The 26,272-nt window shown below is 41.0% G+C and overlaps 1 protein-coding gene across 2 annotated transcripts; it reads left to right on the forward strand.

Moving 5' to 3' along the window:
* On the forward strand, positions 1-26,184 carry aox6 (aldehyde oxidase 6). 2 transcript variants are annotated; one of them, XM_064326649.1, is made up of 35 exons: positions 2-350; positions 704-761; positions 2,016-2,112; positions 2,813-2,921; positions 3,217-3,343; positions 3,692-3,753; positions 4,582-4,659; positions 5,538-5,618; positions 6,323-6,467; positions 6,898-6,990; positions 7,370-7,521; positions 7,931-8,024; positions 8,145-8,254; positions 10,504-10,688; positions 11,162-11,324; positions 11,748-11,837; positions 12,146-12,315; positions 13,837-13,963; positions 14,440-14,562; positions 15,040-15,136; positions 15,736-15,860; positions 16,309-16,442; positions 16,803-16,890; positions 17,317-17,403; positions 18,029-18,220; positions 18,323-18,550; positions 18,863-18,958; positions 19,084-19,212; positions 19,312-19,386; positions 19,514-19,566; positions 19,711-19,825; positions 20,121-20,186; positions 20,775-20,963; positions 22,465-22,632; positions 23,630-26,184. In XM_064326649.1, exons 1-35 carry the CDS (start codon positions 150-152, stop codon positions 23,678-23,680), a joined length of 4,158 nt encoding a protein of 1,385 aa, XP_064182719.1. In that variant the 5' UTR covers positions 2-149; the 3' UTR covers positions 23,681-26,184. The 2 variants fall into 2 exon arrangements, with proteins under 2 accessions (XP_064182718.1, XP_064182719.1); XM_064326648.1 differs by having other exon boundaries at positions 1-350; positions 19,084-19,386.
* Positions 26,185-26,272: the final 88 nt, after the last annotated feature.

Genomic DNA, 26,272 nt, shown 5'->3' on the forward strand with positions numbered 1-26,272 from the left:
TGCAGACGGTTAAGCACAAACTGTTGCAGCAATACTGTCGCATGTGAATGTTCTATTCTTCATATGAAAATACGCTATGGTGAATTGCTTAACCAATATCGTCAGAATTATATACAGGCACATACACAGTACAAAGTTCAATTATTTGTATGCCTTCTAGAGGGCGTGATTTCAAGTCAAATTACACATGGGCTCGACAAACGGTGCAGTCTGACTACGCTGAAATTTGCTGCGCTCTAGGGAGCAGTACTACAGTGCAAGGACAGAAGAGCTTTGTTGTGCATCTAGGCATTAAAATGGCTGGGAAGGAAAACCTGGACCATCTGTTATTTTACGTTAACGGAAAAAAGGTAAAACAAACTCTCCTAAGCTTGTTTATTATATATGACTGAGCACACAAGTTAAATTCAAAGTCAATTACAAGAATTATTAAACGGAACCATGCGATTTTTAAAATTTATTTATTTTTATCTCTGACGTTTTCTTAGCGGGTTTAAAAAGTTGTTTTTAGAACTACTTATTCAATTTAAAGTTAAAAATTCAATGTCCAAAGTGTCAACGTGATAAGCAAGCATGTGCATGTGAAGTATGGATAGGCTGCGTGCACTTTCGGTTTATTAAGTGCAAGTGTTGTTCTGCCCACATTTACACGTCCGATGATGACTTCTAATATTTGTTCACTTTGCTTTATGTGATATTACAGATCGAAGAGAAGAATGTAGATCCAGAGATTATGCTTCTGTCGTACGTCAGAGAAAAATGTATCCTACTGTGTCCGGCCGCATGTGTTACAGATGTTATATAGCCTATGTACAATGCATGAATATTATAGAGCGATTCTTGGGTGAAGCGATTCGTATGTCTTGTTCATTCTGCAAATAAGAGATTTGCATGTAGGATCATATGCTTGATGGTTGAATTTTACTAAATATTATTTTTCACTGTAACATCCACATTGATTGAAATTACTCCCAATCAAATTTTGCTTTGAACTTACTCCCAATCAAATGCTGCATTGTCATATAGGGCATTTTATATATAGAAACTACCGTTATGTATTGATTTATATGTTTATTTATTTACTTACTTACTTACCTACTGGTTAATTAATGTACCACTTAACTGTAAGGCAGTGTCAGTTGAAATAGGTGAAAATATCCCTCTGTCTGGAATCCATTGTTCAGAACCTGTGAATGTGATGTAAGCCAGGCACTAAAGTGGGCACTCATCTAGACTCAAACAGATCCCTGATAATCTCATTACTGGAGTATGATCATGCTTCAAGCCAACATTATTGAGCAGAAAGTCAAGAGTAGTTTTGTGCAATAGCATAAAAACACACAGTCCACATAGCAGTAGAAGATTGTGCATGGTGTGTTTCGATGGTTTGAAAAATGATGGTGAGGCATCTCCAGATTCTCTGAATTCAACCAGAACGAAAGGTTGTAAGGGTAGTGGGCTCAAGACGGGTGCACCCAGCTGAAGCACTTGTTGCTAGTGTAGTGACGGAATAAATCAAATCCTGACTCAGGGCAGTGTATATGGGCAGTGGTTGTTCTGTGATCTGCCTCTACCAGCTGCCCAGGGCACTAATGCCAGCAGCTTAGTGAAAGACAGCAGCCCCTAGCAGTGGCCATCTTGTAGGATGGAAGTGCTAAAGAATAGTCCTGCAGTTACTCCTGGGTATTGTTGAGGAAAACCTTATCGCTGTTTGCTTTAATTTTTTTAAATTTAATTTTTCCTTAAACGTTTTGTCTCAATTTAATATTGTGAATAATGTTTCTTTCTATTTGGGTAGAGGCCATAAACCCTTATGGTTTTCTGCTTGTCCCTGCACTATATGCTGATTACTTATTATTGATTTTCCTGTGTCTTTTGTTTGTTTTTTATGTTTTTTTTAATTGTGCAAATAAAAAAAATGTTCAAATTGATATGAAGATTGCTGTAACGTAAGATAAGCAGCATAAAATAACAGTGTAGTATGTGCAGTTTATCCCTTGACTCTTGCACACCAGTAAGGCTGACTGGGACCAAGTACGGCTGTGGTGGTGGAGGGTGTGGAGCTTGTACGGTGATGGTGTCCCGGTACCAGGTTTGGACTAAAACCATTACGTATCCTTTGATAACAATGGGGTGGCAGCTCTAGACAGGGTCTGAATCAAAATAAATATACAAAATATACTCTTCTTGTTGGAGGCAGTTTTTTGTTTTTTCAGACATTATTGCTGCCTTTTCCCCAATTTCCATTAATAGCTGACTAAATAATAAATTCTAGTTCATCTAGGACATGTAGGTATACAGCAGCATTGCTACTTATTAATCTTGTGTCTGAGGTTGGCATCCGTTTCTTTTATAGCTTGGATGTTAAATATCCAAGACGTGACCATTCATTTTCCTTTTTTATTCTGTAGCTGTTATGGTTATCAGGTCAACTGCGATTGTTGATGTCTGAGTTGGCCTAGCCAACATTGACTCATGACAATGTTATTACCACCCTGACAGCACTACTTAGGTTCCAAGCCCTGCTTATCAGCAAAGGCATTGTCTTAAAAAAAACAAAAAAAAAAAAAAACACTGTGGGGTATGAAATTAAATTATTTATTTATTTGATTACTTTTGGGTCCCAATTAAAAATGCATATTACATTACAGCAGTTGGGTCAACTACCGGTAATGTCTCAAATAATTGCCCTGAGGAGTTTTGTGGCAAACCCTGTCTGTGAACATGTTATGCCAGGCATGACATTAAAGACAGAACTACATCTCTACTGGACTGGACTGAATCCGGTGCATCAGTTTCCTTTACATAGCAGCCACATCTCAGCTAATGCCTGCCTGCTACCGGTATGCCAGCTCCACGGAGCTGCCGTGACAACTGTGGAGGGCATTGGAAACTCCAAAACCCGGATCCACCCGGTCCAGGTAGACATCTTCTCTAAAACCACTTCTGAGTCCTGATCCAGCATAAATATGTAGAATTTGGGAAGACGCAATAGGTTGTTCAAAGTCCTGTCCTAGTTTCTATTGTACTACTATTCCTTGTATTTATCATAATTTTATAATACTTATTTTACACTTTTTTTGTCTTTCACATTTTATTATTACATATATTTTACCTTTGTTTAACATTCTTTTACTGTTATTGCAACATTGGTTAGATTGCACCATTTAGCATTCCTTTTTTAGTAAGGTTTTAAAAAGTATATCTCATTTGCAGGAGCGCATAGCCAAGGCCCACGGGTCTCAGTGTGGGTTCTGCACCCCGGGGATGGTGATGTCCATGTACACCCTGCTGAGGAACAAGCCGCAGCCCACCCTGGAGGACATCACTGAAGCACTGGGGGGTACGTCCCATCACAGGCATAGGCCTGTACTTTTCCCCCTCCCTCCTCCACCACCCCCACCCAAAATTTTGTCTAATTGGGTCACATTCTCACGTCTTTCTCAGAGCCTGCAGTTCTTTTGCTCAAATTTTTTTTTTTTTTTTAATGTTGTCTAGTGCTCTTTGGGGTGGTTTTGTTTGTATAATTGAGTTTAATGTTTGGTAGTCAACAAGCTGTCTATCAAGTCGATACTTTTCTCTTGTTGCTATATTTTCCTTCTCGAGGGAAATACTGCATTTCGTTCTGTGATCTTTGCTCTGGATAGCAGCGTCTACTTAATGTCAGCAAAGTAAATTTCTGCTTTTGTAGGTAATCTATGCCGATGCACTGGATATCGTCCCATTATCGATGGCTACAGGACATTCTGTGGGGTATGTACACAGCAGTGTCAAGTGGGGCATCCCTGTGAAATTACAATAGCTGCTAAGCTATGAAATGTTTTCTCAAAGTAAAACTTGGCATTTTCTGTGTTGGTAACGTTTACTCTCCCAAAATATGTTTTGTGTGGTGCATCTCTACGCATTTTGTGTTTGGACCTGGTGGTGAAATCCACTCCAAGATTCTGGGTTACAGACAAGGGTAGTGTTATTATGCAACACAAAGAGATGCTGATTTAGGAATATGGCAGAGAACAAGGCTGGAACTGAACAATTCTGTTCGATCTGAAGGTAAATGGGTCACGAAAAATACAATCCAGCACTTCCGTATACGGTATCAAATCAATCAGCTCGCTGTTGGGCCACAGATATGTCAGCTGCTCCTCAAAGGTAGAATGAAATCAGGATCACCAGATCAAACGCAAGACCATGCGAGACGATATGGCATTATGCGCATTGACACTATCTCTTGGTAGTTATTCACTCTGGTGTAAATATGTTTTAATGCTATCTGTTTTTGTTAGAATAATGCAAAGGAACAGATGTCTGTTAGTCGAACAGATGTTTGAAAATAAGAGACAACAAAGGCCCTGAAGGCCCGATATGTTGCCATGTCCCATACAAAATCGCAATCATCGTTTTATCTTTTAATATTTTTAAAACTTTAATCGGTCAAACTAAGGAGTTCAGCATTTCTTTTAAAGTGTGAAACATTAAGTGAAGATAAGCATGCATCATCCAGTTGCTTTGACTTTCAAATCTGCAATCAGAAATTAGTGATGCATGTCTCAACAGTCTTTTCTTCCCCCTTGTACCTCTCAGGCTCCTGACTGTTGCCAAATAAACGGTAAAGGAAAAGATCACATGAATGGAGATGATTCGGAGAATGGATTAGAAAATGTGAGTTAATATGATGTTTTTTCTTTTTTCTGTTTTGTTTGTAGTTTCACTGGCCGTTCTTTACTGAATCAGGGAGCTGTTTTTAAATGGTAACGGTGTTAAACCTTTGGTGTTTCTTTTATTTGTATTGATTAACGTTTGAAATGATGTGGCAGCCATAATGATTGCCTCAGTCTTGCCGCCCTGCCTCATTAAAAATATTTTGTGTGTCTGGTGACAGTTGAGTGTCTGAGATCAGTATGATCAGTATAAGATCAGGGTAGACTTCTGCCAGGTAGTCTTCTTTTATTTAATGTTGAATCTGCTGAATGCTGACTGAGGGATAAAAAACATATCTTTTCATTGCTTGGTGTAGTACCTCAGCATATAGCACACCTGTCATTAGACTTGGTCCTGCACACAGCTGACAAACTAAACATCTCGAAAACTTTGCTGTGCGTGTGGCCAGACAAACGCTCAGCTTTTCACTTTAAAAGAGAAGCAATTTTGGTAGCCTTGGTCCTGATGCATTGTTGAAGTGCAGAAATATCATTATTAATTGATTTTATTTTTTTGGGATGGCAGAGTAAAGATGAGGGGGGAAAAATCTGGCATTCTATGCATGGATCAGTGTAGTGTGGTGCAGATTCTTTGCTGCAGAGTCTATTTGTACTTTGGTTCTTGATTAGCATTGTAAATGTATACTACTGCTTTAGTGACATTGCATCTTTACTCACTGGTTTGGCAATGTTTTTAGCCAGGGCTGGCAATCTTGTTTATATTAATGGGGTGAACACTTTTTTCTTACCTTGTAGGTCACTTTTGTTGAGGGTGTCCGCTAAATGAATGTCATGTAATTCACTGGGTAAAAACATCTCGATCTCATTTGGGTCTCTTAGGGACATCCAGAGCTGTTTGAGAAGGAGCACCTAGCGCCTGTGGACCCCACGCAAGAGCTCATCTTTCCCCCAGAGCTCATTGTGAGTTAATTCTTCTTCTCTGTCAAACCACTTACAGAAGGTACTGTACTTTTAGTTTTAGTACCACTGCAGGGAATCACGTGAGTAGTGCGTTTTGGCAAACTGCTCTACCCCTCAGGATGGCCTGCCTACTGAATGTGTGCAGTCAAAATATTTATCTTGCTGTCAGGTGGTTACTCCTGCCCATAATTCTGTGGTTCTTTAACATGATGAAACAGAAAGCGTTCTCTACTAAAAAAAAAAAAAACGAAACAAAGTCCGCTATCTTTCCATTAGGTTCATTTCAGTGCATTAGCATTTCTCAGTAGTCTAGGTAATGAATATTGTCAACATGTTCTGTCACGCTATCCTACATTGTGCAATTTAACCACAGTAGCATGATCAGGGGGGTAGCACTATTTTACAGACCAATCTGACCATTTCATCACCAAAAAGGTCATCCTGAGCCGGATGGGCAATTTGTCACAACATTGGGTGGTAATGAGAAGGTCTTAACATCACTTTGGGGAAGCCAGTTAGGTCCTTCAATGTGTCAATGATTTGGTTTCCATGACTGCTTGGGCAAAGCCCAACAATACTGCAAATCCATCACTGGCTGATGACAACCCCAGTGTCCATGGCAACTGGACATATCATTTTTTTTATAGAGTTGAACTCATTTTGCATTTTGCTTTTGGCCTGACTGCTCCTCCTCGTGTTCTCAGATGATGGCGGAGAGCGGGGAACAAATAACTCACACCTTCACTGGAGAGAGGATCACTTGGGTGTCACCTGTGACTCTGGAAGAACTGATAAAGCTCAAGTCCAGCTATCCCAGAGCCCCCATAGTCATTGGAAACACCAACATTGGCAAGGACTGACCCTTAAAGCCAGTTTCTGTAAAGCCGATTGGCCATTACTTTGCAGTTAAAACCTTATGGGTGTAAAAGTTTAAAACAGTCTTTGTATTGGCAAAATAATTACAAATACAGACATAACAAGTAGTAGAATCATGTGAAAAAATAGTGTCTCCATCTTCCCTATGAAGTGGAAGGCGTGATTTCAGTACAGAAACAATAAGGTAATTATATTGTAGAACATAGTTTTCATTCATATTGAACTTGTGATCTTCTCGTTTAGAAAAAGTGTGTTAACAAAGATGGTGAAGAAGCATAACTTTTGCGTATTACTTGGACAAATTTTAATCGCTGAATGAGGGATGATGGAAAAAATGTATATCCAAGTCAGTCATGTAATGTTTCAGAAACCCTCAAATGTTGTTGTTCCTGTTGTTTGTCAGGACTGGACATCAAGTTTAAAGGTGTCCTGCACCCCATGATCATATGCCCCAGCAGGATTACAGAGCTCTGTGAGGTGACCCGAATGCCACAGGGTAAGATCTCAACGAAACTTTCTTTCACTATGTCCCAATATGCTCTGTCCTCATCCTGTACATATATATGTTTAGTAGGAGGCTACTGGCTCTATTATCTGTGAATTGTGCAAGTGCCCATCTAACAGCGGATCGACAAAGCTTCAGCAGCTTTAAAAAAACTTAAGTAAAACCTTGTCATGCATGCGCTCACTCATTGTAACACTGAATCCATTCTCTCAGGTGGTGAAAATTAGAAATGACTTGCTCTGAAGGCAAAAATAGACAGGAAATGTGTGTGGTGTAACCACCCGCTTCAGAACATATCTTTAGTACACGGAGGCTACCCTTACACTGGTCTTTATACATGTGTGTAAGATTCAGTGTGGTTGTTACCCAGGGGTGTGTGTTGGAGCAGGCAGCAGTCTGTCTGCAGTAAGGGCTCTGATGGAGGAGCTGGTCCAGGAGCTCCCTCATGAGCAGACGGAGGTGTTCAGAGCCTTGCTCCAGCAGCTGAAGAACCTGGGAGGGCAGCAGATTCGCAATGTGGCCGTGAGTCTGCTCTGTTTCTGAGAGTCTGCACTGTTTCTCGGAGTATGCTCAGTTTTTGAGATTATGCTCTGTTTTTGGGCCAGACACTGCTCTGTTTCTCGGAGTCTAGTCTGTTTCAGTCAGTCTGCCCTGTTTCTGAGAGTGTACTTTGTTTTTCAGAGTGTAGTCTGTTTCTAAGAGTCTTTTCTGTTTCTCAGAGTCTGAGAGTCTGCTCTGTTTCTGAGAATTTGCTCTGTTTCTAAGAGGTTGCCTTTTCATTGACTTCATTGTCTGGGCGTATGTGCAGTTCAATTTGCATATGTGCATTTGCTTTCTATGCATGGCTTTATGTTCGTCATGCATACATGTTTGCGCCTGTGTATGTGTTTGTGTGTTTGTGTGTATGAATGGGTGCTAATATGTTTTTCAGTCTCTTGGAGGAAACATCGTTAGTGCCTACCCAAACTCGGACCTGAACCCTGTCCTTGCAGCTGGGAGGTGCATCCTTCGTGCCATATCAGAGAGTGAGTGAATATGTACAGTAGCGTCATGCTGTATCTTTGTTCAAATCTCTGTGTCTGCTGGCATCATGGTGAAAATGCTTTGGTGAAAATCATGGTGAAAATCCTGTATCTATCATACAGGAGGTGAAAGAGAAATTCTTCTGGATAAAGATTTCTTTGTTGGTTTTGCCAAAACCACTCTGAAGCCAGATGAAGTCGTCCTGTCCGTTTTCATCCCGATTTCGAAACAGGTAAGATAAGATTCCGATCAATTAAAATACTGCTATTGTTGAAAATAACCTGCACGTTCCCTCTTATAAACCACTGGTTTCCCCTAAATAGAGGCTGATGCAACAGAAGTTTTATACCATCATCTGTGTCCAACCTGAGAGATGGGTGGTTTTGTCTCTCTGCCATGGATTAATTTGTCTTAATACTATACAGAATGGGTCACGTTACTTTAAGATGGGACATCAAAGGATTGTTTTTGGCTATTCTTAGTCTGAGGGAAAACTTGGTTCATGCAAGGTCTCACACAGAGGTACTGAGTTAAAATCTTGTTGGTATCTATTTGCCTCTCAGTCCTTTTCATATCAGCAGACTGCCCTCAAGGCCATCAGATATCAAGTTTTAATTATTGCCTCCGAGAGCTAGGTGATATAATTTGATTTGGCAACCCGTAGTAATGTTGCCTGTATCTTCTTTCTCTCCCCTCCCCCTCCACAAGCATACAAAGGAATATCTTCATAAAGTCACGCTGAGGGTGTTACCTCTGGATACAAATCAAATTTATTACCTCTTGTAGATGCACAGAACATCGGAACTATTTGGGGTCGGAGGCCCCAGCGTGGCCACAAGAATCACGTTCCTTTTTTATTTTTAGTTTGAATGCAATCTGTGGCATTTAATTGAAATCATTTCTAGAAAGTTTTAATTTCTATTTAAACAAGCGCAAATCTGCAATAGCTGCGATCGCACACGCGCATGCATCCATGTGTGCATGCATCCACGCACACACCCTCACACAAACACGTGACCTGTTCTTTGGCTCATGACCAAATTTTCCACAAAATCTTGTGCAAATCTGTGAATCCATTCGGGAGTTATGCACCTTTTTGTTATAGGCCTCGCCCATCACCATGCCCCCTCTTGGTCAATCGGCCTGACAGTTACTCAGATCTACCTTCTGGTCATGACCAACGTCCATGCTAAATTTCAGCCTCCTGGGGCGAAAAATGTGGCCGCTACAGCGTGGGACACTTTTGTGGACATTACATTACAGGCAATTGGCAGACGCTCTTATCCAGAGCGAGGTACAACAAAGTGTATAACCATAACCAGGAACAAGTGTGTCGAAAACCCTAGAGAGAAGTACCATTCCAAGTGCAGGGAACAACCGCATAGTTCAACTTGGACCCTGTAGGTTAAACTGATTAACACTAACACAAACAAAAACAGCAACAACGCAGTCTATGCAAAAATACAAGCAGTAGTTAAGACGAGTGCATTAACTACGTCACCTACGAAACAGCTACCTAGTTACAACCCTAAGCTTACAGTCAATTTAGAGATTACAGGGAGGTAGGGAGGGATGGGGAGAGGTACAGCCTGAAGAGGTGAGTCTTCAGTTGTCGCTTGGGTTTGACCAACCAACCAACTAACCGACCGACCGACAGACAGAGCTATAGAGCTGCGGTCGCAGCTAATAACGGTTGTTGAAGCTTACATTCGGAATTTACATTTTTAGAAGCAGTTCTGGTTTCAAGAGGGAACCAACGCAATGCAATTTGGCTTTGTTACAAGGAAAATATTTAGCCTGAAGGCAGAGATTACTACTGGCTTAATTTAACAATTATTTGTCTACAACTATCACCTCTGCTGTTAGAAGTAGAAGGAAACTTCAGTTTTTGTAGAGGTATTCAATAGCAGAGCTAGATTACCTCCTTATGTTTGGTCTCATTAGAAAGAGGCTAAAGCCATAAATCATTTGCAACTTTAATAAATACATTTGGGCCTGTTCAAGGTGGGGCTGTAAATATATGAGTTTTGATGTTATCTGTGCCATGATTACCACCAAAATCTGTATGCTTACTGGATGAAAAAGAATTAAATCAGACATAGAAGGACGAGAGACCTATTTGCTGGTGAGGAAAATTTACTCTGGGAGATTTAAACTGTAGCAACAGCTCAACAGTCAGTTCAGTAAAGCTGGTGAACATCTGCTGGTTGTTTGTGGTTTTGCTCCAAAGCATTATTCAGTGGGTGTGAATGAGTCCAGTGACTGACACATAGACAGGGATACTGAGAGACAGACATACGGGTCCATTTTTGTACTGCTTCCTGAAGTAACAGGGAAAGTAGTGTTGAGTGAGAGCTATAAAAGAAATGAATTGATCAAATTTCTTATTTTTGAAATTAGGAGGGTGTTTAGGATTTGCTAGGATAGGTTTGTGTTTACTCTTTGACTTTTATTAATTGCAAGCTGCTCCATGTCCTCTAGGGGGAGTTTGTGAGAGCATACCGTCAGGCTCCCCGCAAGGAGAATGCCCTTGCCACAGTTACCACGGGAATGCGGGTTAAGTTCTTCAAGGGCACCACCAAGGTTGAAGACCTCAGTATTTACTATGGCGGCGTGGGACCCTGCACAGTAGAGGCTACCAAAACCTGCCAGGAAGTCATCGGCCGGTATGAACAGGAAGGGGCTTGCATCTTCATGTATTGTGACTCAGGGTCATAAACAGGCGGAGCATGGTGATCACAGATGGATACCAGAATACAGTCAAAATGACTCTCAGTCTGCCTTCATCCTGCAAACTTAAATTTTTGTGGGAGAAGGTTTTTTCATGACTGTCCTTGCTTGAGTGTTCGTGTTAAGTTGATTTACTTAGTGCTCCCCTTTTTCATGTTCTTATGATGAATAGTTATTCACTTACTTTTAAAAATATTATTTGATATTATAGATCATAAACCCCAAATGCCCCCATGATAGCCATTGTAAAGCCAAAGCCATCAGAAACTGCCTGGGTCAATCGAAAACATCAGTAAAACGGACATAATATCAAAATACCCCAGAACATTAAGGTGGGGTAAGATGTCTTGCAGTGCATCGGGAGCTGAGTCTGACACCCCCTTCGGCCTCATTCCTCTCTCTGGAACAGGCCCTGGAATGAGGAGACGTTGAACCGTGCCTACAGGCTCCTCCTGGATGAGATAGCCTTGCCCCCTTCAGCTCCAGGTGGGAAGGTTGAGTTCCGGAGGTCCCTCACTCTCAGCTTCCTCTTCAAGTTCAACCTGGAGATGCGCAAGCAGCTCCAAGAGATGGTGTGTGGGTGTGTGTGTTCATGAGTATGTGTGTAAATAAAGAGAGAGGTTTAATGCATGTATGTTTGTATTGTTTGCTTGTGAGCACGTATGTTAAGAGAGAGTGAGAGAGAGAGGTGCATACTCCTGATTTTGAGATAAATTAGCCAGATTCACTGTTAGCAGTATTGCATTTGAGTCCATTTTATATTCCGAGATAGTTTAGTGGATTTGGGAAAGGACACAGGAACTGAAGAAATCTTGTGCTAAAGAAAAGCTTAATGGGAACACTTTACCATTCACACTGTTGAAGAAACACAGGATATGGCAGAAACCGTGTCACTTTATTAGGAGATTGTTGCTGTGATAATGAACTACAGCACAATCAGGTTTATTGTTTGATGTTACAAAGCTGCAGCTGAGTGTTTCTACTATCCTTTGCAGGATGCCATGCTTGACGATAGTGTGGGTGAAGTGTCCAGCGCTGTCCGTCCTCTTCCCAAGGAGCTGCAGCTCTCTCTCCAAAAATTTCAGGTCTGAGAAAACATTTATGAAGACTTAGTTTTGAATATACAGTCATGTATATGAGCATTCGTTAATCCTGTGCTATCAATCTTGGAAAGTACAAACAGGCATGTGTTCACCCAACAAAACATGTGATACCAGCCTCCACTTCCTGTTCAGTGCAGATAAAAGTGCTGTGCGAAAGTCAGGTTATATGTCCTAATTATGCCCAAATTCTTGAGTTTGCCAGCCTGGATAAATAGGACACATTTGGTTTAGAGTGGACTGTGTCCAGACTAGCAAACATCATTTGTGATCGCACGCTGTTTGTTCTGCAGGACGTGTCCCTGGGCCAGCTCGATCAGGACCCTGTGGGGCGTCCCATCATGCACCGCTCTGCCATCAGCCACGCTACTGGAGAGGCAGTGTACTGCGATGACATCCCCAAATCACAGGGGGAGCTGTTCCTAGCAGTGGTGACTAGCACCAGGGCCCATGCAAAGATTATGTAAGTGCCTGAGATACTATATTATCAGTGACTGAAACAATGGGCGTGTCGAAAATGGCTTACTTGCCTACATTTGAGCTATATGTAAGTTAAGTACGCTGGATGAGAACGTTGTTAAGCAGGTGAATTAAAATCTCTGGATGATATACTTATTTCTGGGGTTTCTCTAAGTATATACAGGAGCACTCTTTTCAGGAAGTAAACCTTACTAGATCCCACAGAACTGTAAAGGAGGTCCCAAAAAACAGAGGTGGGGCCTTTTTACTATAAGAGCAGGATATCTTACAACACTTCCACAATACCGTTGGAAAATAGTAGGGAGGATAATTCTTGCATATGTTCAGTAGACACTACATATTTTGAGGACACACTAGTTAGGAGGCTGTTTTGGACATGGCCAATGAGTCTTTTGGGCATTAAAACTAAAAAATTGTTTATGAATATCCATCAAATCTTTGATGCTTACTAAAGTTTCTTATGAAAGTTGAGAAAAAGACCTTTATGTGTTTGGTTAGCATTATAGTTGCTGTGGATATGTTTTTTCAGAGGTAGGAAGTGCAGTTAAGTTAAGTGCAGTGCATTGTCTCTCTTGAAATAAACTGTCTTTGTTAGGACTGCTCAGTCTGCTTTGCCTCATGAATGGCACTCTGGGATTTTAGGTTTGGTGTTTTAATACTACTTTGCTTGCTAAACAAGACAATTGACCCCAATTGCCTCTATAAAAATTCAGCTCTCCCGATTGGACACAGACATCAGTGGTTCATGGAAAAATCAACCTGGAAATGGGTAACTGTCAAGCAAATAAATTACAGAGCACCTGACCCTGAAATAGGGCAGAGTGGAGCATGGGACAAAGTATTATAGTGTAATAAAACAAGATTCAACAGTGATTTATCCTCCAGTTACCCTTTGCTTATTCAGCTTAGTTATGCAGTGCTCATCTGCTTGTTCCAGTAGTCTTATCACGTTCAGTAGGTCTGTGTTTTGGTGTGTGTAAGTCACTGAGTCACAGACATTGCTGAAAATCCTTTACCAGGCTTGCATTATATTGCATTATATTTTTGAAACTTATTTTTGGTAGTTTGTTAATTCATTACTGTTGGTTTGTACATTGGAACTTCTAGCCTGTGCAGGCTGGAATAAAGTCTCATCCTCACAGCATTCCTTACCTATTTTCCCATTTACAGTGACCCCAGATTAATATCCCATTTGTGCTGGAACAATGCTGATGTCTGTGTGGCTCCGATGCACAAGGTCAAAATTGTTTTTGAGCTTGGTTCTCAGCCAGCCAGTGCTGTAAGGGAAGGTTTCACATGGGTTTCACGAGATTAATCACAGAATGAATCTGATAATTATGTCATTTTGAAAGAGCTGCCCTCTGCAGGAAGTACATCTTCATGCTTCTGACATGCACATGTCAAGGAAAAATTGGTGATGGGTTAAAAAGTGTTAAATTTGGTCAAAAAAGGACAATGAGCTTGATTGAAAAAGAGCTGTTTTCACTTTTCTCTGTCCTGATAGAAAGATAGATTTCAGTGAAGCTCTGAAGCTGCAGGGGGTGGTGGACGTTATCACGGCCAAGGACATCCCAGGCAGGAAGTTACGCACTTTCGCTGGCATCCAAGAGGAGCTGTTGGCTGAAGAGGAGGTATAGTATTTAAAATGTAACTTTGGTCTGACACTGTGCCAAGTTAGTTTCGTAATCCTAGAAATCTTTGTTTTACTTGACAACGGTTGTGCAACCCACAGCTGGATCCTGTTATTTTCTCACCGCTGCCTAAAAAACATCTTGTGGCCTGTGTTCTACCAACCTCAGTTCTACCAACGTCACTTTTCTTGGCCTGTGGAAAACTAATTAGAAAATCCATGGTCTCTGTGACTTCACATTCAGTTACATGGGGTCACACCAGGGGCGGCACTAGCATTGTAGCCTTGAAAAAGGTTCTTCACTTGAACAGTTTCAGTAAATATCCAGCTGTATTCTGTAAATAGATTCTGTTAAAAATCTATTTGTCTAACATCAGTGGTCTCACAAGGTCATATGATTCATCTGGTTGTGTGCTAGCCTGACAGAGTAAATTTCCTGTTGCTGAGGTTAATGAAGGCCCTCCCCCTGCTCTCCAGGTCACCTGCGTAGGTCAGATGATATGCGCAGTTGCCGCGGATACCAAGCAGCATGCCAAGCGAGGGGCGGCAGCAGTGAAGATCACGTATGAAGATCTGCCAGACACAGTGTTCACCATGGAGGTCAGCGGGGTGGAGGGACGATAACTATATGTCTGTCTAGAGCCACCCCAATAGGGCTGTCAGCCATAGTTGGCACTGGCACAGTCCAGATTCACTGCGAGGTCTTGGGACTCATCCATGCAGTGGATAGATGCCTTAGCAGGATAAGTCTCATGGAATTTATTGATATTCTTTTGCCTTTGGACTGTATCAAAATGACCCCAAGTCACTTCAGAAAAAAGTGAGTGAATTAAAGGCATCAAAGCTGGCTTGGCTCTAATAAGAACCCATTTGTACTCAATAAAATATGTTCTCTTTCTTAAGTTTCCTTATTTTGATTCTAATGTATCATTACTGAGCCCTGGGCACATTAATCAGAAACAAAGAGTATGTAATAACCCTTGGTGTGAATGTATATTCACATATTATTTGAAAGTCTTTAAATATGAAAGAAATTTGCCTCTCTCTCAATCTTTCTCTCTCTTTCTCTTTATCTAGGAAGCAATGGAGAAAAAGTCTTTCTTTAAGCCTCTGAGGACAATAGAGAGAGGCTGTGTGACAGAGGCCTTTGGGAAGGCAGACCAAGTACACAAGGGTTTGTGCATATGTGCCATAATGCTGACTAATCAGGACATTGCACACACTGTCCTCACAAGGCAACTGGGGCACTTCTAAGACAAAATGATTAAATATTTGGCTTTCTATGCCCAGCCCTTTAAAATCAATCTTCTTAGGTCCATTGGCTTCCATCTCAGCAACCTTAAGGCCGGTGTTCTGCCTGTTAGTTATAGCTCCCCAAAAATCTTGAATTCTGCTCCCACAGTCCACCTTCTTGGTGTCAAACAGGCGGGATGTGGAAAAGATTATTTAATTACTTGGATTTTGTAGGGCTGATTGGTGCTTCTTTTTTGTTGCATTATTCGATATACTGTGCTTTCCTCATATTAGTGTGTACACCATGCAAAAAAGGACATAAATATGTTTTTCAAATGTTGCTAAATAAAGTACAAAGTGAGGCCAAGCCTTTTGATCAACAAATGTATTGTTTTACTGAAGTTCATTTTAATGTCATTAAGAATACGGCTGTCTAAAACAGAATAAAATTTGTCCATGAAAGCCTTTAAAAAGTTCTTGAGGTTTGCATTTGATATACGCTGTAGTAACCCTGCCCGTATTTTCATTTTCTGACCTCAGGACAGATTCATCTGGGTGGCCAGGAGCACTTCTACATGGAGACACAAAGTGTTCTCGTGGTTCCCTCTGGAGAAGAGAAGGAAATGAAGGTTTACCTGTCCACTCAATACCCCGCCTTAGCCCAGGTAATTACTCCAGACAATGGTGTCAGCTCATCCTTTCAGAACATCACATTTACACTGATGATGATAATCCTGACAGTATTCAGACTCCTCTGGGGAAACAGTTTGAACATAAGAATAACATTTCGGGTCGTTCAGACTTGGGTGGCCTTTAGCTGACATTTCTGACATTGAGATGTTTGATTTTTATTATAACATCATAAGCTGGGCAGTCACAGAAGTTTCCAAGAGACAAATGTACTCAGAGCTATAGCAGTTGTGTTCCTGATGGTCTGTGTAGTGACCTTAAACCTGTGAGAGAGTGGAGTGTAAACAAGGAGAACAACTCCAGCTACACTTGGAGTGCAGAGGAAGTAATACGATATTTTACTGTTTAAAAGCGAAGACTTTCAGAAATAGCTTTTGTTAGCTATTCTGCCGTTTTATCTGTCCATTTTTGCCTTCCCGGTAGGACTCTGTTGCTGAAACACTGGGCATTCCCTCCAACCGAGTATATTGCCACGTGAAGAGGATGGGTGGCGGCTTTGGTGGCAAAGTCACAAAGACTTCCACTTTGGCTGCCATCGCTGCTTTAGCAGCCTGGAAGTAAGCCAGCACTTAGGGGCTGTGTTGAGCATTAGTATGGGGTGAAACCATGTCTCCCCAGGAAACCAATTCAGTGGGTCTGGGAAGAGCTGTAATAGCTTGTGCTATCTAGATTGTTGGGTGCATAACGGCCTTAGCTATTATGGACATAGATTAATTATTTTAGCTCCTTGATTTTTTTTGCTGTCAGAATTCCAATAGTTTTAAATAATAATAATAATACTTTTTTATAATAATAATAATACATTCAGTTGTATAGCACCAAAAGCTCTTTACAGAATGGAAAAAAACTAAGTATCATTCTGGCATTTTCACCATGGCGACTTTTGTTCACTGTATGCACTGTGCTGCCCTCCATAGAACAGGGCAGGCAGTGCGCTTTGTTCTGGAAAGGGGGGATGACATGCTGATAACTGGGGCTCGACATCCAGTCCTGGGAAAGTACAAAGTGAGTCCTCATTTAGCAAGTTTGCATCATGGGACACGATGAAAACTCAGCACTGACCCCTCACATCTCATAGAATACTTCCATCATAGCTGTAAAGTCAACAGACTTGTATTTAAATCATTTTAGCAGTTCATCCAGAAATAGATGTTTTTTTAGCCACCCATGGGTAGGTAGAGAACTTACCTCAACTGGTAATGGGCCAGGGTACTTGGTTAACAAGCTTGCCAGTTTTGATAACAGTCACCCCACGAAATACTGTTTTACATCCAAACAAATACTTTCACTGTGTGCTCTTTGACAACGGTGTTTGCCGGACACTCCCATGCCAATGAACTTGACATTGTGTATTGATGCTGTGTTTCATTCAGTCAGCGTGTTCACGTTAAAGCTTCTTGCTAACGTGTTGCTGTGTCCGTGCATGTTCAGGTGGGCTTCATGAACGATGGGAGGATAATAGCTGCGGACTTGCAGTATTATGCCAATGCCGGGCACACTGGGGACGAGTCCGTCTTGGTGAGAATTTCTTTTCTCAGCAGATCTGCTTTCTCACACCACCCGTGCCTTATGTGATCAAAGTGATACGTCAAGTCACTTTCATATTCTCAGGCATTTCTGTACCATGCATTCTGCTTTCTCAGTTAAACAATACAGTTTTTTTTTCAACCTAGTTCTTATTTTGGTAGTATTGTCCAACATTCCTGTCAGTTCTGATGGTGTTTTATGAAGCTGCTTCATTGTCAAGTTTTTTGGTTTTTTAGAATTTTTTTTTCTCCATGTCAGTTGCCTCACAGCAGCATCCATGGGGCATATCAAGATGCAGGTTCAGTTTACCTCAGCCAAGTCCAGTTCATCTAAGCCTCTAATTGGAAGTGAAAACAAATGTGAAAGTTAGAATTTATTCGCCAGAATTAAAAATAAAATAAAATGAAGGCTCATATTAAAAATGATAATTGCAATATAAATGCAGATAAAATTTTATGGAAGAAGCTGCTACATTTTGAGATAATTCTTCAAAGCTGTCATATTTTAGTTTTGTTTGCTATAAGGTTATTCATTTGTGAGCCAGTTTTTTGCCTTGAATGGTCTGTGTTTACCATGACAGCTGTTCATTTGTCCATGCACATGTATTTGTTTACAGGTCATTGAGAAGATTTTGCTCCATTTGGACAATGCTTACAACGTACCAAATTTGCGTGGTCGGGCCACAGCCTGCAAGACCAACCTGCCCTCTAACACAGCCTTCCGTGGCTTTGGTGTTCCCCAGAGCGTGCTGGTCTTAGAGAACATGATTACTGATGTCGCCATGGTACTGGGACGTACACCTGAAGAGGTAAGGGGGCTCCGTATGGGGAAAGCAAAGACCACTGCTGAGGTGACACTCAGAAGTCAGTAACTAGCATTCGGCTCTTGCAATGCCTTTCCCCTGCTGTAGATTCGTGAGATAAACATGTACAAGGGGGTGTCAACGACCCACTACAATCAAGAGTTTGACCCCGAGAACCTTGTGCGCTGCTGGGAGGAGTGCAAGGAGAAATCAGGCTACCAGAGCCGCCGCAACGCCATTGCCGAGTTCAACCAGGGAAGCCGCTGGAAGAAGAGAGGTGTGGCCATCGTACCCACCAAGTATGGCATAGCTTTCTCTGAGGGCTTCCTCAACCAGGTACGTCTGGCCACCTGTGATCTCTGGGAATGCTGTTCTGTGCAAATTGGGATGGTTAGCAAATATGATATGGCTGTGCAGACTTCTGAAAAGGTGGTCGTACCAAGAAAAATGTGTTTACTGGTGCATTAGGGAAAGAATGTATGCTTCTTTCAAAAATTGAAGTTCTAAGCAGATACTTTGCCTTAATATAATATGTGAAATGGAACAACCCTCCAAGAGGGGCACCAGGGAGAGAGGTATTGACTGACAGAGGATATCTTGGTGTGTGTGTGTGTGTGTGTGTGTGTGCGTGTGTGTGTGTGTGTAAAGGCAGCAGCTTTGGTCCACATCTACACAGATGGATCAGTGCTTGTGAGTCATGGAGGAATTGAGATGGGTCAGGGAATCCACACCAAGATGCAGCAGGTACTGCTCACCCAAATACACTGACCCATAGTGAAACTGTTAGCATTTCTGCTCTGTGAGTGAATTCAAGAAGGTATACGTCGGTTCCTCCTACTTTATACCTGCACCGTAATGCTTCCTACCAGGTAGTGAGCCGTGAGCTGGGAGTCCCCACGTCCCTGATCTATATCACAGAGACCAGCACTACCACCATCCCCAACGCCTGTCCCGCAGCGGCCTCTTTTGGCACTGATGCCAACGGCATGGCAGTGAAGGTACCGTGTGTGTGTGTGTGTGTCTGCGTGTGTGCGCATATGCGTATGTCTGCCGGTCTGTCTGTGTCTGTTTTTTTTTATTTGTTTTTTGCTACGCAGGATGCATGCGAGACTTTGCGCCACAGACTGGAGCCTATTGTCCAAGCAGACCGAGGTGGCACCTGGGAAAGTTGGGTATGGTTGGTGACCTGTGAGATGGAAATGCAGCGCAAATTTGTCTGAGAATATGTAACTTTGGCATATGGCTGGGAGGGCATGTTTTAAGACTGCAGCTGATGATACACTTCTCTCTCTGTTCCAGATAAAGAAGGCCTTCTTCCATAAGATCAGTCTTTCTGCTACAGGATTTTACAGGTACCAGATACATATTTAAGCAGAGCATCTGTTAGGAGCTAGTTTCAGCCCGAGCACCACTGAAATTTTTTTAATTTCTGAAGTTACGTTGACCGACCTTGCATGACCTTGCGTTCAGTCTTTTAGTTTAATTTTGCTCCGCAGGGGTCATGACCTGTACATGAACTGGGAGAAGAACGAGGGTCATCCCTATGCCTATTTCACCCACGGGGCCTGCTTCAGTGAGGTGGAGGTTGATTGCCTGACTGGAGACTACAGGGTACATTTTTAAAAAAATTTTAATTTTTTTTATAGAGAGTGGGTCAGTCAATCCTCCTGTTATATTTTTTTATTTGCTTTATTTAGAAAGAGGAGGGGGAAAAGCAATAGGTTAATTTATAAATCAGCTGCAACCGCAAATATGTATTGAAATGTAATGATTCAAGTTAATTGTTTTGGGCATATGCTTAGCAAAAAAATGGTGTGTAACACTGACAGTCATGAAACTGTATGCTACTGCTTATTTTCTGCGGGTCACTTAGTGATGTGGTGTCCTATTTTGTTTCCATGTGCAGAACATCAAGACGGATATTGTTGTTGACATTGGGCGAAGTATTAACCCCTCCATCGACATTGGCCAGGTGAGACTGCACGCCATTAAAGCATTTCCTTACTTGCATTCAGAAACTTTCTTTTTGGGATAACATCTTACAGTGTCACACATCACATGCTTCAAATCTTTGCTGGATTTAAATGTGGACATAGCACATGAGGCCTGTCAGACCTATATCAAATTAATATTTGATTACCTTAACTCTTTAAATGCCAGACACTACTGCAGAATGTACAATCATAAAGTTGTTGGATGAGGTTGAGGTCAGGGCTCTGCACAGGCCAGTCAAGTTCTTCTACACCATTCATGACAAAAAAAAAATATGTGCCTCGCTGTGTGCCCAGGGGAAGGGAAGGGAACAGGGAAGGGCCTTCCAAAAACTGTTAGGGAAACACAGGATTGTCTATAATGTGATTGTATGCTGTAGCATTAAGATTTGCCTTCAATGAAACTAAGGGGCCTAGCCCAAACCATGAAAAACAGCCACAGACCAATGGGTATCAAAATACTTTTTTTGTCATATAGTGTGTGCTAATGTGTTGCAGGCTGATAATGTTGATATAATGTTGTCCATATGTTGTGGGTGCATTGTTGCCATCTTTGTGCGGTGTGTCAGATTGAGGGGGCGTTCATCCAGGGGATGGGACTTTACACCCTGGAGGAGCTGAAGTTCTCCCCATCAGGAGTGCTGTACACCCGCGGCCCCTCACAGTATAAGATCCCTGCAGTGTGTGACGTTCCTCTCTCATTCAACGTCTACCTGCTACCAGGATCCAAAAACCCCAAAGCCATCTACTCCTCCAAGGTAAGACTGTGTCTCATGCAGGTTCTCTCTTTTATAATGTCATTGTATGATAAGTAGGGATGGGCATGAGTACCCAAGGATTTGAGCGCTCGAAAGACAAGGACTACTCAAGCACTATACACTACTCGGGAAAAAATTAGTTGAAAATAAATACTAGTCTCTTGGTGCCGTATATGCTGGGTGTTTGTCACGGAAAATACTCTATTGGCCAAAGTCATGGTACAATCATGGCAAAGCTTTTGAAAATAGTGGAGAATTGAAAAAGCGCCAGTGTTTTAAAAAACATTCATTTGTTAAATGAATAAATCTCGCAAGTGAAACGACTGAGATGGAATGCACACCTGCAGCAACAGTAACAAGTGCTTAAAGTTTCAAAACAAAATGTAAAATCAGCAGGCCGTTGCCACTATATGAACAAATACACCGGTAAAATGTGTTGATAGATCAGTGCAGATTTCATCACTTCGGTCCATCACGGAAAGAAAGCGTGCTTTTTTGCCATCAAGTAGCGTGAAACACACACTTAACGCCTACTAAAATTATAAAACAGGGTTGGGCTACCGTGTGTTCATTTTTATTTATTTTAAGTATGTTTTGGTACAACATGGAAATCGTGGAAATGGGGGGGGGGGGGGGGGTGAAAAAACGAAACGGAACAGCCAAAAATGAAAATAATCAAGTAATCCCTTCCTCGGAGCGAACAAACACTCAAATACTCTATCAGAATTTCTTGGTACTTGTACACTACAAATCATTAAAATGCCCATCACTAATGAAAAGCCGTTCAAGAAACTGAATTTCGGCATCATATTACATTGTTGTGCCTTCCTCAAAGGTCTTTTATTGACATGTGATTTGGAAGATGTTAAAACAGATAGAAGCACATTCAAGTTCATAGTTATGGAGTTTGTGGGGAATTGTACTTTTGACTCAACAGCCATGATAGGAAACTGCATGATACAGTCCCTAAGTAAACAGCTGTTTTATCTAAATGTCCATGACCCCACCTGACTTTTCCAGTCAGGGCTGATATGTTTTCTGTGCAAGTATTACGAAGGGTGCCTGCTCCAATTCCATATTAATTCAAGGACATTTAATCAGTCGGACCAGTTCTCGTACAACCAATGCACTTATTCTCAATTATATGCAGAGGCAAGTTATTTCTTTGGAAAGATATTACATTTTGTACTGATTGATGGAACTGGCACTAAACGATTAAAAATTTGAAATGCTGGTCATTGATGCTCAACCATTTGTGGAAAGAAAAAGTAAAGTGCATGTAAAGTGCGGTGTGTAACCTGCGTGGTATTACAAATCTGTTTTTGTGCATAAAATCACAGAGCTTATGCCTGTTTTTAGCAGAGAGGACAGAAATGAGTGCGGTTACCACAGGGACTGGTTTGGGGACCCCTGGTGTAGCAAGTGTCCCGGTTCTTCTGAGGGATGGTGTGCAGTGTCCATCCCTCAGCATCCCTCAGAACCCACATGTGCTATTCCGCAGGGCATCGGAGAGCCGGCAGTGTCCCTGGGCAGCTCGGTGTTCTTCGCCATCAAAGACGCGGTGGCGGGCGCGCGCAAGGAGGCGGGGCTGAGCGGGCCCTTCTCTCTGGACAGCCCTGCCACTCCGGAGAGGACCTGCATGGCCTGTGCCACTCCCTTTACGCAGATGGTAGGCCCCATGTATCCAGAGACAATACAAGCTATCATGGAACGGTGACAATAGGGATTGTACAGAGGCTGTAACTGCTTTTGTAACTTCAGAGTTAAGCACTGACTAGACATGGTAAACACCTAGAAGTTGATGTTGGCTTCAGGAAATTCCTGGGAAAAAAGGAATCTCATTTTTTGTTGTCATACACATTTTTTGAGTTTCTGTGAGACATGCATAAAAATGTTTCTTGTTCTGTAAAATAAAATATGCTTTAAATGGCATATTAATTTATTTATTCACAGAAACAATCATTGCTAGGAACAGTTTAATCTCAGTAGTCAGAAGCTGCCTGTGCATTTGCAGACCACTGCTCCCCTTTTAATATTCTCTCTTTGATGCCATGTTTTTATGACACTGCAAGAGCCATTCCTAGCTTGTTTTTTAACTCAAGAGTTTACCACAAGTATCCTTATTAGCACGTTTCTTGGTACAGAGATTTCAGTTTCAGTTTGACACACATAAACTATATTCTTTATGATATAACAGTTTACTGTATTGTTGCTTTTGAGAACCCAAGATGGGTAGCAATTTGCTAGCAGTTGTCAACTATCAAAAGGTTATTACACTTTTGTTACCTATTACACAGCATCTTTCAGAAAGCTGGTGTTGACAAAAAATGTGACCCCGCTTAAAGCTTGTTTGAGTATTGATTATGAACTTGATAAATGGTTAAAATGATTTTTAGCAACAGAATATAAAAGTAAATAAGTAAGTGTGATTCTGTATAACTAAATAAGGGAAAATTAATCATTCAAATCAAAGACCCAAAGGTTGAGGTTGAAGATTGGATTCCCAGGTAGGGTGCTACCATTGTTCCATTCAGCAAGGTACTTAACCTGAATTGCTTCAGTAAATATCCAGCTGTATAAATGGATTGTATGTAAGAAAATGTTAGCTGCATGAGAATATCTGCTAAATGGCTAAATTCTAAGTATATTCTCTCTGTCTTATACAGATTCCATCAAGTAAACCTGGATCCTACCAGCCGTGGGCCATCAACGTGTGAGAAGTTCCAAAAACATGAATCCATTCATTAGCTCACTGTGTAGCGATTCTTCAAACTCCTTGGTGTCATTGAGGAATTGCACCAACAGCACTGATTCCTCGGGTGCTTATTTTTATATCTAGCAGTTGGGTATTAAAAGATAGAAGACTGCCTAAAGAAAGCTAACAGTGTTGCTGACACAATAATACTGGGTAAAATATCAAACCTCATTTTAAAGATGTTTTTCTGGATTTTAGGCACTTGCGCTTTTCGCATTCGTCATGGATGTTCTTTTGCAAATTGGTATTGCAACACATATGCCAGTGTGAAAAGGTATCAAATATGGCATTTTTTAATATGAAAAAAGATTACCACCTTAATCACCTCAATCATCTTGATCTGACTGACTGCAGACAGCTAGTGTGTCCTAAGGACTTTACTGTGTTGAAGAACGTGTGTGCACCAGCATAATTTAGAGAGCTGTCAGAAAACTAGAGCTGAGCTAATTGATAGTAACAAAACCATCACCCAGAGTTGTGCTCTCCTGCTTGCAATATAACCCAAAGCACACACAGTTTATCTAAGAATAGTAGAGGCATATATGAATATTTGAATTCATAATCATTTGAGTAGAGTGTGTTGAGTAAAGAAATTTATATTTGTGGTATGCAAATGTGTTAATAGCTGCTTTTTGCACTAGCCTAAGGGCATGTAGTCTTATCTGAGAAGGGCTGGTGTGGGTGCATGTTTTTTTTTTTAGCCCTAAGACAACTGATTCCACTTAATCAAGGTCATGATTCAATCAGTAATTAATTAATTGATTGAATCAGGTGTTATAATGTTTTTTGTTTTTTTAAAATTGTATCCTCACTGGCACTTTGTGGATAAGACTGGACACCCCTTCACTTGCCAAACAGAGAATAAATCTCTCATTTTAAGCATACATGCTATAAGCTACTTAAGTTTTAATTATATTTTCTTTCATTCCAAATTAACTTGGACCTTCGCACTTACTAAACCTGCAGTGTTGGCTTTACGGTGCTCTGTGCACTGACTTTTTATTTTTATATTTGTTTGTCCAGAGTGAATATTGTGATAATTATGGTTGTTACACTCCTCATTTTCATTTGGAGGGTGTGTCTACCAGTATCAGGAGTCTTGATTGATTGATTTAAGTGCACCTAACTAGCATTCCAGAGAATAACTGAACACGCTGGCTCACACTTTTCTGCTCTTTTCGAGCTTCAGGTTGCACTTGCAAGTTTGTTTTCTGTGTGGGCTTTTTCAGTGTCCAGTGGTTTGTGTTGTATAGGTTGCAGAGGACTGGTTGCATCAATTGCAGCGTGCTTTTCGTAGACAAGAGCAAGATATTCAAGTGGATTTCCATATATAATGTATATCAGGATAAAAACCAACATTTACTTAGTTTGCATCATACTCTTGATGTCGTTAGTATGGTCCCAGGTTAATCCAGATTGCAGCATGCTTTAAACACCAACAGTATTCTCAATCTGGGTCCTTGGGACCCCAGTGTTTGCTGGTATTTGCTACAGCCAATTTACTGCTTAATCAAGGTTGTTGAACATGTTTAAATTCTTTCATCATTTTTTGGCTTGTTATCGCTTGCATAGTCAATGACTTAGTTTCAGTGACCAGATGTCCACACTTAGATGTCACCAATTAGGAGCCTGTTGACTTGCCTTAGTTTTTAATTAAATTTGTTTTTTCTTCTGTTTTAAAATGTTTTAATCATGTTTGCAATGTGGCACAATGTAAATTGTGGGCTTTTATTCTGTATGCTTAGCTATTTCTGACATCAAATGGTTTAAGAGTGTAAACAGTCCCTCAAAACATGGAAAACATGGAACAAAATCCAGCATACACAGGGGGTCCCAGGACTGAGTTTGAGAACTACTGAGTTGTCCAATACGGATAACTGCTGCTGACTAGGTTTTACAAGAGACGAAGGGTGGTTCGTGTAGTCTTTATAGCCTACTTCATCCATGTCTTTTGTCACGTATCTGCCACTGGCTAGTTTATTCAAAGTGTTCACATTTTAAAAATTATCCCACGTCAAATATTAAAACCTTTCCATCTTTTGCTTTTGTTGAGCTGTACCTTTAAATCTCTGTCAACTCTGATTAGAAGAATGGGTGCAATGGTGGGGAAAGCTGAACTTTGGTACAAGCAGAACAATGAACTTTGGTACAAGCAGAAGACTTGCTGAGGATCACTGATACGGAAATCTAATTGCACTTTGCAATCAAGATATTTCAATTTTATACGCAGCTAACCCCATGTTTGTATGGTACTTTGGTCTTAATACGCAGCTACTAAAAACTACAGGCACACTGCAATCGACCCGCTATGTTTATTATTTTTGCACACATTTTATTTCTGTTTATTTTGTAACTAGATAAAGGCTCAGCTTTTTGTTTCTCGAGCGTTAGCTACATCCTGTTTTTTTGTTTGCTTTGTTGTAATGTCTTTTTTTTTCTTTGTGCAATAAAATTTTTTTCCTGTTACATTTGGGTTGTTGCAACTTTTTTCCCACTGTCCAGTGGTTAGGTTTAAAATTTAGAACTTCTTAGCTATTGTCATTTTTAAATTAAT

The sequence above is a fragment of the Anguilla rostrata genome, chromosome 3 (genome assembly GCF_018555375.3).
Source record: "Anguilla rostrata isolate EN2019 chromosome 3, ASM1855537v3, whole genome shotgun sequence".
Lineage (NCBI taxonomy): Eukaryota > Metazoa > Chordata > Actinopteri > Anguilliformes > Anguillidae > Anguilla > Anguilla rostrata.